Below are 14,783 nucleotides of genomic sequence, written 5' to 3' on the forward strand. Positions count from 1 at the left end.
ATCCCCGTCTCCAGTGTGTGGCCACTCCCAGGTCCAAGCTGTTTCCAGCCCCGTGTCCAGTGCGTGGCCATCCCCAGGTCCGAGCTGTGTCCAGCTCCATGTCCACCCCATGTCCAGCCCCGTGTCCAGTGCGTGGCCACTCCCAGGTCCGAGCTGTGTCCAGCTCCATGTCCACCCCATGTCCAGCCCCGTGTCCGTGCCGGGGTCAGAGGTCAGCGGGCCCCAGGCGCAGCCGCAGGGCCACGGGCAGGTGGTCAGACAGCGTGGCCAGCTGGGTGATGACCGAGAAGCCGGTGACCTCCTGTGGGGACAGCGGGGTCAGGCCAGGGTCACAGGGACACCAGGGGTCATGGGGACACCAGGGGTCACTGGAGTCATGGGAACACCAGAGGTCACTGAGGTCACGGGGACACCAGGGGTCACGGGAACACCAGGGATCACTGGGGTCATGGGGACACCAGGGGTCATGGGGACACCAGGGGTCACTGGGGTCACTGGGGTCATGGGGACACCAGGGGTCAGTGGGGTCATTGGGGTCACAGGGACACCAGGGGTCACTGGGGTCAGTGGGGTCACTGGGGTCATGGGGACACCAGGGGTAACTGGGGTCATGGGGACACCAGGGGTCACTGGGGTCACGGGGACACCAGGGGTCACGGGAACACCAGGGATCACTGGGGTCATGGGGACACCAGGGGTCATGGGGACACCAGGGGTCACTGGGGTCACTGGGGTCATGGGGACACCAGGGGTCAGTGGGGTCATTGGGGTCACAGGGACACCAGGGGTCACTGGGGTCAGTGGGGTCACTGGGGTCATGGGAACACCAGGGGTCACTGGGGTCATGGGGACACCAGGGGTCACTGGGGTCACGGGGACACCAGGGGTCACTGGGGTCACTGAGGTCACAGGGACACCAGGGGTCACTGGAGTCACTGAGGGTTCATTGGGGGGTCACTGGGGGCTCCCAGCGGTCACTCACGGTGCCCAGCGCGGGGTCCCAGGGGTCCCTGGGGTCACTGGGGGTTCATTGGGGGGTCACAGGGGTCACTGGGGTCCCAGGGCTCCCAGCGGTCACTCACGGTGGCTAGTGTGGGGTCCCAGGGGTCCCTGGGGTCACTGGGGGTTCATTCGGGGGTCACAGGGGTCACTGGGGTCCCAGGGCTCCCAGTGGTCACTCACGTTGGCCAGCGCGGGGTCCCTGGGGTCCCTGGGGTCACTGGGGGTTCATTTGGGGGTCACAGGGGTCACTGGGGTCCCAGGGCTCCCAGTGGTCACTCATGGTGGCCAGTGAGGGATCCCAGGTGTCACTGGGGTCACTGGGGGTTCATTGAGGGGTCACTGGGGTCACTGGGGGTTCATTGGGGGGTCACTGGGGTCACTGGGGTCCCAGGGCTCCCAGCGGGCACTCACGGTGGCCAGCGCGGGGTCCCTCCGCAGCAGCGCTCTGTCCACTCTCCGGCCCTGCCACGGCCGCGGGGCCATCGTGTCCAGGGCCCCGCAGGACAGGATGGGACCCGCCAGGAACTGCTCGCGTCCCCAGGGCTGGGACAGCGTCCTGCGGGGACAGGGACACGGGGACATGGGGACACTGCCGGACACGGGGACATGGGGACACTGCCGGACACGGGGACATGGGGACACTGCTGGACACGGGGACAGAGTGTGACAGAGTGACAGGGGACACGGGGACGTGGGGACACTGCCGGACACGGGGACATGGGGACACTGCCGGACACGGGGACAGAGTGTGACAGAGTGACAGGGGACACAGGGACGTGGGGACACTGCCGGACACGGGGACATGGGGACACTGCCGGACATGGGGACATGGGGACACTGCCGGACACGGGGACAGAGTGCGACAGAGTGACAGGGGACACGGGGACATGGGGACACTGCCGGACACGGGGACATGGGGACACTGCCGGACACGGGGACATGGGGACACAGTGGGACAGAGTGACAGGGGACACGGGGACACTGCTGGACACGTGGACACAGGGATGGAGTGTGACAGAGTGACAGGGGACACGGGGACATGGGGACACAGTGGGACAGAGTGACAGGGGACACGGGGACACTGCTGGACACGTGGACACAGGGACAGAGTGTGACAGAGTGACAGGGGACACGGGGACATGGGGACACAGTGGGACAGAGTGACAGGGGACACGGGGACACTGCTGGACACGTGGACACGGGGACAGAGTGTGACAGAGTGACAGGGGACACGGGGACATGGGGACATTGCTGGACACGGGGACATGGGGACATGGGGACGTGGGGACACAGCCAGACACGGGGACAGAGTGTGACAGAGTGACAGGGGACACGGGGACATGAGGACACTGCTGGACGTGGGGACACAGTGGGACACAGTGGGACAGAATGACAGGGGATGCTGAGACATGGGGACACAGCCAGACATGGGGACACAGTGGGACAGAGTGACATGGGGACAGAATGACACAGGGACATGGGGACACGGGGACATGGGGACACAGTGGGACAGAGTGACATGGGGACAGAGTGACACAGGGACAGAGGGACACGGGGACATGGGGACACAGTGGGACACAGTGGGACAGAATGACAGGGGATGCTGAGACATGGGGACACAGCCAGACATGGGGACACAGTGGGACAGAGTGACATGGGGACAGAATGACACAGGGACAGAGGGACACGGGGACATGGGGACACAGTGGGACACAGTGGGACAGAATGACAGGGGATGCTGAGACATGGGGACACAGCCAGACATGGGGACACAGTGGGACAGAGTGACATGGGGACAGAGTGACACGGGGACACGGGGAGACTGCAGGACACGGGGACAGAGTGACACAGGGACATGGGGACACGGGGAGACTGCAGGACACGGGGACAGAGTGACACAGGGACACGGGGACACGGGGAGACTGCAGGACACGGGGACAGAGTGACACAGGGACACGGGGACACGGGGAGACTGCAGGACACGGGGACAGAGTGACACAGGGACACTGTGGGACACGGGGAGACTGCAGGACACGGGGACAGAGTGACACAGGGACATGGGGACACGGGGAGACTGCAGGACACGGGGACAGAGTGACACAGGGACATGGGGACACGGGGAGACTGCAGGACACGGGGGCAGAGTGACACAGGGACATGGGGACACGGGGAGACTGCAGGACACGGGGACAGAGTGACACAGGGACATGGGGACACGGGGAGACTGCAGGACACGGGGACAGAGTGACACAGGGACATGGGGACACGGGGAGACTGCAGGACACGGGGACAGAGTGACACAGGGACACGGGGAGACTGCAGGACACGGGGACACAGTGACACAGGGACACGGGGACACGGGGAGACTGCAGGACACGGGGACAGAGTGACACAGGGACACGGGGACACGGGGAGACTGCAGGACACGGGGACAGAGTGACACAGGGACACTGTGGGACACGGGGAGACTGCAGGACACGGGGACAGAGTGACACAGGGACACTGTGGGACACGGGGAGACTGCAGGACACGGGGACAGAGTGACACAGGGACACTGTGGGACACCGGGAGACTGCAGGACACGGGGGCAGAGTGACACAGGGACATGGGGACACGGGGAGACTGCAGGACACGGGGGCAGAGTGACACAGGGACATGGGGACACGGGGAGACTGCAGGACACGGGGACAGGGTGACACAGGGACATGGGGACACGGGGACACAGGGATGGAGGACCCACCACCCCCTCCAGGCCGATGGGTCAGCTGGACCCTTCTTGTCCCCCCGTGTCCTCCCTGTGTCCCCACTGTCCCCCCCACCACGTCCCACCCCTGTGCCCCTCCGTGTCCCCAGTGTCCCCACTGTCACCTCCTCATCTTCTCAGGGGTGGACACGGGCTCCTCGTAGATCTTGAGGCAGTCGAGCAGCGTCCCTGGGGACAGGAGGGGACAGGAGGGGACAGGAGGGGACATGGGGAGACAGAGAGTGAGCACAACCCCGGACATGGGGAGGGGACAGGAGGGGACAGGGACATGAACGGGTCTCCAGACATGGGATGGTGACAGTGGGGGCTTCAGGGGGTGACAGTGGGGATCCCAGTGGAGGTGACAGCAGGGTGTCTGGGGAGGTGACAGCAGGGTCCCTCGGGAGGTGACAGTGGGGTGGCTGGGGGGTGGAAGTGGCATCCCCGGGGAGGTGACAGCAGGGTCCCCAGGACGGTGAAAGTGGGGTCCCTGGGGAAGTGACAGCGAGGTCCCCAGGCAGGGGCAATACTGGGGTCCCCGGTCAGGGGGTGCCACTGGGGTCCCCAGGGAGGTGACAGCGGTGTCCCCACCGATGGCCCAGGGCTGGTCCTGGCCCGATTCGCGGCGCGCGGGGTCCCAGAACTCCTTGAACAGGGGGTGCTGCTGGTTCAGGGCGTCACCTGCGGGGGACACGGCGCTGCTGTCACCCCCCCTGTCCCCCTGTGTCCTCCCTGTGCTTCCGTGTCCCTCCATATCCTCCTCATGTCCCCTGATGTGTCCCCCCAATGTGTCCCCTCCATGTCCCCCCCCTGTGACCGCCCCACGTCCTCCGTGTCCCTTCTTATTCCCTCATGTTCCCACCATGTCCCCCCCGTGTCTCCCTGTGTCCCCCGATGTCCAACTACATCACACTGTGTCCCCCCGTGTCCCCCGTGTCCCTCTGTGTCCCACGATGTCCCCCTGTGTCACCTCTGTGTCCCCCCATGTCCCCACCGTGCTCCCCCAGTGTCCCTCCATATTTGTCCTCTGTGTCCCACCCATGTCCCACGCCTCTGCCACTGTCCCCCTCCACTCCGTGTCCCTCCGTGTCCCCGGTCCCCACCCCGGGAGCAGTTGTCGAAGTTGAGGTCCCCGCAGAGGACATCGAAGGCCACCAGGTCCCCAGGCCGCTCCTGCTCCTGCCGGAACTCCCGGAGCCACCGGAGCACCAGGGACAGCTGCACGTCACGGATGGTGGCATCGGCTGGGACAGGGACACGGGTCATGGGACATGGACATGGGGTCATGGGACGTGGACATGGGGACAGGTACAGACACCGGGACAGGAACAAGGGACATGGGGACATGGGGACATGGGACATGGGGACATGGACATGGGGACAGGTACAGACACTGGGACAGGGACAAGGGACATGGGGACATGGGACAGGGACATGGGGACAGGTACAGACACTGGGATAGGGACAAGGGACATGGGGACATGGGGACAGGTACAGACACTGGGACAGGGACATGGGGACATGGGGACATGGGACATGGGGACATGGACATGGGGACATGGGACATGGACATGGGGACATGGACATGGGGACAGGTACAGACACTGGGACAGGGACATGGGGACATGGGGACATGGGACATGGACATGGGGTCATGGGACATGGACATGGGGACAGGTACAGACACTGGGACAGGGACATGGGGACATGGGGACATGGGACATGGGGACATGGACATGGGGACATGGGACATGGACATAGGGACAGGTACAGACACTGGGACAGGGACATGGGGACATGGGGACATGGGACATGGACATGGGGTCATGGGACATGGACATGGGGACAGGTACAGACACCGGGACAGGAACAAGGGACATGGGGACATGGGGACATGGGACATGGGGACATGGGACATGGACATAGGGACAGGTACAGACACTGGGACAGGGACATGGGGACATGGGGACATGGACATGGGGACATGGACATGGGGACAGGTACAGACACTGGGACAGGGACAAGGGACATGGGGACATGGGACAGGGACATGGACATGTGGACAGGTACAGACACTGGGACAGGGACAAGGGACATGGGGACATGGGACAGGGACATGGGGACAGGTACAGACACTGGGATAGGGACAAGGGACATGGGGACATGGGGACAGGTACAGACACTGGGACAGGGACATGGGGACATGGGGACATGAGACATGGGGACATGGACATGGGGACATGGGACATGGACATGGGGACATGGACATGGGGACATGGGACATGGGACAGGGACATGGGGACAGGTACAGACACTGGGACAGGGACATGGGGACATGGGGACATGGGACATGGGGACATGGACATGGGGACATGGGGACATGGACATGGGGACAGGTACAGACACTGGGACAGGGACATGGGGACATGGGGACACATACAGAAACCAGGATGGCGACACAGGATATGGGGACATGGGGACATGAGGACACGTACAGACACAGGAACACGGGACGTGGGGACATGGGGACATGGACATAGGGACAGACATAGGGATGGGGACACAGGGACACATGGGTATATATGGACATTGGGGGACATGGGGGCACAGAGGGACAGACACAGGGACATTGGGGACAGGGGGACACAGACACGGGCGCAAGGAAACAGGGGCACAAGGACATGGGGACAGGTGGACATGGGGACACATGGACAGATGGACACAGGGGGACACAGACATGGGCACAAGGAAACATAGGAACAAGGACATGGGGACAGGTGGACATGGGGACACATGGACAGATGGACACACGGATATGGTGGGACACAGACACCCAGACACAGCTGGACAGCACCACACAGACCCAATGCCCCGAGGCCTCGCAGTGTCACCCCCCAGTGCCACCCCCCGGCGTCCCCCATGCCATCACCGGGTCCCCACTCACGCGCGGGCGCCTGCAGGTGGGTGCAGCCCAGGTAGCCCACGACGCGCCGGCCCCGCCCCGTCCCCAACAGCACCTGTGGGGGACACCAGCCACGTGTCACCTCGGCCATGTGTCACCCCCTGTGCCTCCTCAGGTGCCCCCTCAGGTGTCCCCTCACCTGTGCCACCAGCAGCCCCTTGTTGGCCAGCGCGTCCTCGCGGGCGCCGTTGGGGAAGGGGTGGAAGCGGGCGGCCAGCAGCGGGAAGCGGCTGCCCAGGACCAGGCCACTGCCCAGCACCCGCAGCTGGCCACAGCGCAGCCCCCCCGGGCCCACCCCCCACAGCACGTGGGGGAAGCGGTGGCCGAGCTGCCGGCGCAGGGCGGTGGCCGCGGTGGCATCGAAGACCTCCTGCAGGCACACGAAGTCGGTGTCCGGCGGGATGTGGGCGGTCAGCACCGGGGGCATCGGGTCGGGCAGTGGGATCGGCTGCTCCGGCTCCAGGCTGGTCATTGGTGATTGAGCGGGTCCCAAGGTTGGGTTGGTCATCGGCAACTCCAGTGTTGGCACCAAGTCAACAGTTGGCCAAGGGTTGGTCATCGGTGTTGGGTTGGCCATTAGCATTGAGTTGGTCGTTGGAGTTGAGTTGGCCATCAGTGTTGGGCTGGCCATCGGCATCTCTGGCCACGGCATCGTGCCGGCCACCGGTGCTGCTGGACTGGCCACCATCCACGGGTCCAGCCTGGAATCGCCGCCCGGCTGCCCCCGAGCCACGTTGCTGAGTGTGCCCCCGTAGCCCCCGCCCTGGCCGCGCAGCGGCTCCAACAGCCCGTGGCGGTGCTCGGAAGGTTCTGCCGGCGCTCCGGGCGCCAGGAGCCGGGCGATGAGCGCCGCGCGCCGCCGCGTGCCGCCCAGGTTGCTGAAGCGGGCCAGACCGCTGGGCAGCAGGCACAGGTTGGCGGTCAGGAAGGTGAAGCCGCGGGCTTGCCGCGGGTCCCAGGGCTCGGCCGTGGCCGCGGTGGCCACGTGCTGGTGGACGAAGGGCCGGCGCTTGGCCTGCACCGGGAGCCACAGCAGCAGCCCCAGGAGGGCTGGCGGCAGCGCCAGCAGCAGCGCCAGCAGCAGCGCCGGCGCCGCCAGGAGCCGCGCGCCCACGGCGAGGCAGCGCCCGGCCCGGTGCCGCCGCCAGCGTGCCCGCTGGGCCGTGGTGGGCTGCAGGGCCAGCAGCCGGTCCAGAGCCCAGTACCCGGGGGTCAGCATCGCCTCGGCCATCGCCGCCACCACGGCCAGGGTCCGGCTGGGGAAGGGCGTGTCCGGCAGAGTGGACGGGGGAGGCCACGGCATCGGGGTGTCCTGGGGGACCCCCCGGTCCAGTTCGGAGGCTCGGGTGCAGTAGGCACAACCTGCGGGACGAGACCCCGGTGAGTGGGGAGGGACCCCGGCCATGTCCCTGTCACCGGGAGAATGTCCCCGGATGGAGCAGGACCCTCCGTGTCGGGCGTGGCCCTCCCCTGGTCAGTGTGGGAAACTCCTGTGGCCAGAGTGAGACCCCTCCCCATCCTGGCCACCACCGCGGGAACGTCCCGGGACACCCCTCCCCCAAACGTCCCAGTCCCCGTGGGAAACTCACGTGGCCGGAGTGGGACCTCCCCAACCCACCCCGGCCCATCCCGGCCGCCGTGGGAAATTCCCGCGGCCGGCGGCCGGCCCTCCCCCGCATCCCAGCTGCAACCGTGGGAATGTCCCCCGGCCGGGCCGTCCCCCGCGTCCCCGGCATCCGGCACCGGCCCCGGGATCCAGAACCATCCCTGGGATCCGGGACCCGGGACCATGACCGGAATCCAGGACCGTCCCTGGGATCCAGAACCATCCCCGGGATCCGGGAGCCGGGACCGTCCCCGGGATCCAGGACCGTCCCCGGCATCCAGGACTATCCACAAGATCCGGGACCGTTCCCGGGATCCGGGACCCGGAACCGTCCCTGGGATCCAGGACTGTCCCCGGCATCCAGGACCATCCCCGAGATCCGGGACCGTCCCCGGGATCCGGGACCCTCCCCCAGATCCGGGACCGTCCCTGGGATCCAGGACCATCCCTGGGATCTATGACCATCCCCTGGACCCGGAACCATCCCTGGGATCCGGGACCCGGGACCGTCCCCGGGATCCGGGACCCTTCCCCTGTCCGGGAAGCAGCAGCGGGAGCCGGGAGCGGGGGTGACGGGCACGGGACAACCCGTCCCGGTGTCCCCGCAGGGTCCCCACGGGGTCCCCGGAGCCCCGAGGCCACCTCAGGTGGGTGCAGCCGGGAGGAGCAACTCCGGTCCCTTCCCTCCTGCCCGGTGGCCCCGGCGGCCCCGGCAGTGGCCACCCGCGCCCCCAGGTCCCCCCGCAGCCGCCCCCTCACCTGTCCCCGGGCTCAGGGGGGTCAGGGGCCAGCGGGACCCCGCACAGGGTGAGACCGGCCAGGTGAGGCCCGGCCCCTCCCCTTGCCCAGGTGAATCCCGGCCCCTCCCCTTGTCCAGGTGAATCCTGGCGGATGAGCCCGGCCAGGTGAGGCCCAGCCCCTGAGCCTGTCCAGGTGAGTCCTGCCCGGCCGGGCTGGCCCGACAGGTTCTGGGCAGCTCTGAGCCCCCAGGGCCGGACACGCGGCCGGTGACTCCTCACCTGGGCAGGTGACACCTCACCCGGGCCAGTGACTCCTGCCTGACTTCTGCCCCAGTTCTTCCCAGATCCTGCTGACTCTGCCTGACTCTGCAGCTGCCCAATCCCAGCATGGGATGGTGCCAGACACTGGGGTCACTGGGGGCACTGGGAATGCTGGGGGCACTGGGGGCACTGGGAATGCTGGGGTCACTGGGAATGCTGGAGACACGGGTTACTGGGAATGCTGAGGACGCTGGGAATGCTGGGGACACTGGGGTCATTGGGAATGCTGGGGTCACTGGGAATGCTGAGGACACTAGAGTCACTGGGAATGCTGGGGACACTGGGGTCTCCAGGGACACTGGAGTCACTGGGAATGCTGGGGGTACTGGGGGCACTGGGAATGCTGGGGTCACTGGGAATGCTGGAGACACTGGGGTCTCCAGGGACACTGGAGTCACTGGGAATGCTGGGGACACTGGGGTCACTGGGAATGCTGGGGACACTGGAGTCACTGGGAATGCTGGGGACACTGGGGTCTCCAGGGACACTGGAGTCACTGGGAATGCTGAGGACGCTGGGAATGCTGGGGACACTGGGGTCACTGGGAATGCTGGGGACACTGGGGTCACTGGGAATGCTGGGGACACTGGGGTCTCCAGGGACACTAGAGTCACTGGGAATGCTGGGGTCACTGGGAATGCTGAGGACACTAGAGTCACTGGGAATGCTGGGGACACTGGGGTCTCCAGGGACACTAGAGTCACTGGGAATGCTGGGGTCACTGGGAATGCTGAGGACACTAGAGTCACTGGGAATGCTGGGGACACTGGGGTCTCCAGGGACACTGGAGTCACTGGGAATGCTGGGGGCACTGGGGGCACTGGGAATGCTGGGGTCACTGGGAATGCTGGAGACACGGGTTACTGGGAATGCTGGGGACACTGGGAATGCTGAGGACACTGGAGTCATTGGGAATGCTGGGGACACTAGAGTCACTGGGAATGCTGGGGACACTGGGGTCTCCAGGGACACTGGAGTCACTGGGAATGCTGGGGGCACTGGGAATGCTGGGGTCACTGGGAATGCTGGAGACACGGGTCACTGGGAATGCTGGGGACACTGGGAATGCTGAGGACGCTGGGAATGCTGGGGACACTGGAGTCACTGGGAATGCTGGGGACACTGGGGTCTCCAGGGAATGCTGGGGACACTGGGGTCTCCAGGGACACTGGAGTCACTGGGAATGCTGAGGACGCTGGGAATGCTGGGGACACTGGAGTCACTGGGAATGCTGGGGACACTGGAGTCACTGGGAATGCTGGGGACACTGGGGTCTCCAGGGACACTGGAGTCACTGGGAATGCTGAGGACGCTGGGAATGCTGGGGACACTGGAGTCACTGGGAATGCTGGGGACACTGGGGTCTCCAGGGAATGCTGGGGACACTGGGGTCTCCAGGGACACTGGAGTCACTGGGAATGCTGGGGTCACTGGGGTCTCCAGGGACACTGGAGTCACTGGGAATGCTGAGGACGCTGGGAATGCTGGGGACACTGGGGTCACTGGGAATGCTGGGGACACTGGGGTCTCCAGGGACACTGGAGTCACTGGGAATGCTGGGGTCACTGGGGTAACTGGGAATGCTGGGGACACTGGGGTCACTGGGAATGCTGGGGACACTGGGGTCTCCAGGGACACTAGAGTCACTGGGAATGCTGGGGTCACTGGGAATGCTGGGGACACTGGGGTCACTGGGAATGCTGGGGACACTGGGGTCTCCAGGGACACTGGAGTCACTGGGAATGCTGGGGTCACTGGGGTAACTGGGAATGCTGGGGACACTGGGGTCACCGGGAATGCTGGGGACACTGGGGTCTCCAGGGACACTAGAGTCACTGGGAATGCTGGGGTCACTGGGAATGCTGAGGACGCTGGGAATGCTGGGGACACTGGGGTCACTGGGAATGCTGGGGACACTGGGGTCTCCAGGGACACTGGAGTCACTGGGAATGCTGGGGTCACTGGGGTAACTGGGAATGCTGGGGACACTGGGGTCACTGGGAATGCTGGGGACACTGGGGTCTCCAGGGACACTAGAGTCACTGGGAATGCTGGGGTCACTGGGAATGCTGGGGACACTGGGGTCACTGGGAATGCTGGGGACACTGGGGTCTCCAGGGACACTGGAGTCACTGGGAATGCTGGGGTCACTGGGGTAACTGGGAATGCTGGGGACACTGGGGTCACTGGGAATGCTGGGGACACTGGGGTCTCCAGGGACACTAGAGTCACTGGGAATGCTGGGGTCACTGGGAATGCTGAGGACGCTGGGAATGCTGGGGACACTGGGGTCACTGGGAATGCTGGGGACACTGGGGTCTCCAGGGACACTGGAGGCACTGGGAATGCTGGGGTTACTGGGGATGATGGGACACTGGGGTCTCCAGGGACACTGGGGATACTGGAGGCACTGGGAATGCTGAGGTTACTGGGGATGATGGGACACTGGGGTCTCCAGGGACACTGGGGATACTGAAGTCACTGGGAATGCTGGGGTTACTGGGGATGATGGGACACTGGGGTCTCCAGGGACACTGGGAATACTGGAGGCACTGGGGACAGCGGTGGCACTGGGGATGTCGGAAGTGGTGGGACCATGGGGGTGCTGGGGGCACTGGGAATGCTGGGCACACTGGGGGGGATGATGGCCATACTGGGGTCACTGGGCCACCCCCAGGGGTCCCCCCACTCGCAGCTCATCCCTCGGTGCCGTGAGGGCAGGGCTGGCACATGCCACAGGTGACTCAGGCCAGGTGTGGCGCCTCCAGCCACGGGACAGCCCCGGCACCCACGGGGAGGAATTCGTGTCACCAGAGCCTGCGGGGACCGTCCCTAGTGCCCCCAGTGCCCACCCAGAGGGGTCCCAGTGTCCCCAGTGTCCCCAGTGCCCACCCAGAGCGGTCCCACTGGCCTCCCAGTGTTCCCAGTGCCCACCCAGAGGGGTCCCAGTGTCCCCAGTGTCCCCAGTGCCCACCCAGAGCGGTCCCACTGGCCTCCCAGTGTCCCCAGTGCCCACCCAGAGGGATCCCAGTGTCCCCAGTGTCCCCAGTGCCCACCCACAGGGGTCCCAGTGTCCCCAGTGTCCCTAGTGCCCACCCAGAGGGGTCCCAGTGTCCCCAGTGTCCCCAGTGCCCACCCAGAGGGGTCCCAGTGTCCCCAGTGTCCCCAGTGTCCCCAGTGCCCACCCAGAGGGGTCCCAGTGTCCCCAGTGTCCCCAGTGCCCACCCAGAGGGGTCCCAGTGTCCCCAGTGTCCCCAGTGCCCACCCAGAGGGGTCCCAGTGTCCCCAGTGTCTCCAGTGCCCACCCAGAGGGGTCCCAGTGTCCCCCCAGGGGTAACAGTGCCAGCGTCCCCACTGTCCCGCAGTGCCCACCCAGAGGGGTCAATGCCAGTGTCCCCTGTGTCCCCAGAGCCCACCCAGAGGTGTCCCTGTGGCCCCTAGTGTCCCCAGTGTCCCCCAAGGGGAAGCAGTACCAGTGTCCCCAGTGTCCCCAGTGCCCATCCACGGGGTCCCAGTGTCCCCAGTGTCCCCAGTGCCCACCCACGGGGTCAATGCCAGTGTCCCCAGTGTCCCCAGTGCCCACCCAAGGGGTCCCAGTGTCCCCAGTGTCCCCAGTGCCCACCCACGGGGTCAATGCCGGTGTCCCCAGTGTCCCCAGTGCCCACCCAAGGGGTCCCAGTGTCCCTAGTGTCCCCAGTGCCCATCCACGGGGTCCCAGTGTCCCTAGTGTCCCCAGTGCCCATCCACGGGGTCCCAGTGTCCCTAGTGTCCCCAGTGCCCATCCACGGGGTCAATGCCAGTGTCCCCAGTGTCCCCAGTGCCCACCCAAGGGGTCCCAGTGTCCCCAGTGTCCCCAGTGCCCACCCACGGAGTCCCAGTGTCCCCAGTGTCCCCAGTGCCCACCCATCAACCCGGGGGTGCCACCGGGCTCTGTCCCGGTACTGGGGGCAGCGGCACATGGCCCGTGCTGGCCCGGTGACACCAGCATTGTCCCCAGGGTGCCGGCAGTGTCACCGGCATTGTCCCCGCGGTGGTGGCCCGGTGACACTGGCATTGTCCCCGCGGGGCCCCGGGGCCGCGTTCTCTCGGGTGTGGCGACCAAGCCCTCCCTGGTGTGGCCCTTGCGGTGGCCGGGGGGGACAAGTGGCACAGCGCCGCGGTGGCCCGCGGGCTGGGCAGCGTCCGGGCCACCCGTGCCAGCTCCGAGCCCATCCCAGTTCCCAGTTCCCAGTTCCCAGTTCCCTGCCAGTGCCACTTGTCGCCGCCTCCGGCGGCGCCACGTCCCGGCCACCCCCTCACCTCCGCACGCCGCCATGGCCACCACCACCTGCCCGGGGTGGCCGCCGCCGCCGCCGCTCATGGCCACCGGCGCTACCGGGGGCCACCGCTCGCCCCGGGCCCCTGGCGCCGCTGCCACCGGAGGCTGCAGGTGACAGACAAACATCCGCCGGCCGCGGGGTCACCGCGGCGCCGCCCGGCCGCGTTCCTGTCCCGCTGCGTGGCCGCTGCCACCCCCGGACACGGCGCCGCAGCCCCCCCCGGGCCGCCGGGGCCACCGCGGGGGATGGTGGCCACCGAACCGCAGCCGCAGGTCGCCCGCAGGTGTGGCCAGACCGGTTCTCCCGGTAGCCCCGAGCAGGAGGAGGAGGAGGGGGGCTGTGGTGGCACAGGAGTGGCGGCGGCACCTGTGTCGCTGCCGTGGCACCCGCGCCACCCCGCTCACCTGCCCAGGTGCCCCCTCCCCGCGGAGGTGACACGGTCAGGGGTGCCCCGAGCTGTCCCTGTCCCCTTCCCTGTCGCCTTCCCTCCCTTCTCCCGCCACCGGAGCGAGCAGACTCACGGGGGTGGGGGGGAGGGTCGGGTCCGTGTCCCCCCTCTCCCCGGACCCCCGGACCCCCACACCTCGGTCCGTGTCACCCCCTGTCACCTCCTGTCACCCCCTGCCGCCTCTTGCGCCACCCAGCTCGCAGCCGGCCCCGGCTGAGCCCCCACTGGGGCAGGGGGTGACACGGAAGGTGACAGGGAAGGGGACAGGGAAGGGGACAGCCCCCGACCACCCCCCCCCCGGGACCGCCCAGGTGAACTCGGTGTCGATCCCCGGCCCCGTTGACGCCTCCAGAAGCGAAAGGAAAAGCGCGGCCAAAAGCGAAAGGAAAAGCGCCGTGACCCCCCCAGTGCGGCCGTGACCCCTCCCAGTATGGCACTCCCAGTACAGCCGTGACCCCCCAGTGCGGCCGTGACCCCCCCCCCCCAGTACAGCCGTGACCCCCCAGTGCGGCTGTGACCCGTCCCAGTATGGCCCTCCCAGTACAGCCGTGACCCCCCCAGTGCGGCCGTGACCCGTCCCAGTATGGCCCTCCCAGTACAGCCGTGACCCCCCCAGTGCGGCCGTGACCCGTCCCAGTATGG

The 14,783-nt window shown here is 66.6% G+C and overlaps 1 protein-coding gene across 1 annotated transcript; it reads right to left on the reverse strand.

Annotated features, from left to right (window-relative positions):
• Positions 1-195: 195 nt before the first annotated feature.
• Positions 196-13,740, reverse strand: LOC137465288 (sphingomyelin phosphodiesterase 5-like). The gene is made up of 8 exons (XM_068177263.1): positions 13,674-13,740; positions 6,847-8,069; positions 6,690-6,762; positions 4,849-4,989; positions 4,337-4,426; positions 3,871-3,934; positions 1,414-1,558; positions 196-301 (listed from the first exon to the last, which is right to left on the reverse strand). The coding sequence occupies exons 1-8, from the start codon at positions 13,732-13,734 to the stop codon at positions 206-208; spliced, it is 1,893 nt and encodes a 630-aa protein (XP_068033364.1). The 5' UTR covers positions 13,735-13,740; the 3' UTR covers positions 196-205.
• Positions 13,741-14,783: the final 1,043 nt, after the last annotated feature.

This window comes from Anomalospiza imberbis, chromosome 1 (genome assembly GCF_031753505.1).
Source record: "Anomalospiza imberbis isolate Cuckoo-Finch-1a 21T00152 chromosome 1, ASM3175350v1, whole genome shotgun sequence".
NCBI classification, from domain to species: Eukaryota; Metazoa; Chordata; class Aves; order Passeriformes; family Viduidae; genus Anomalospiza; species Anomalospiza imberbis.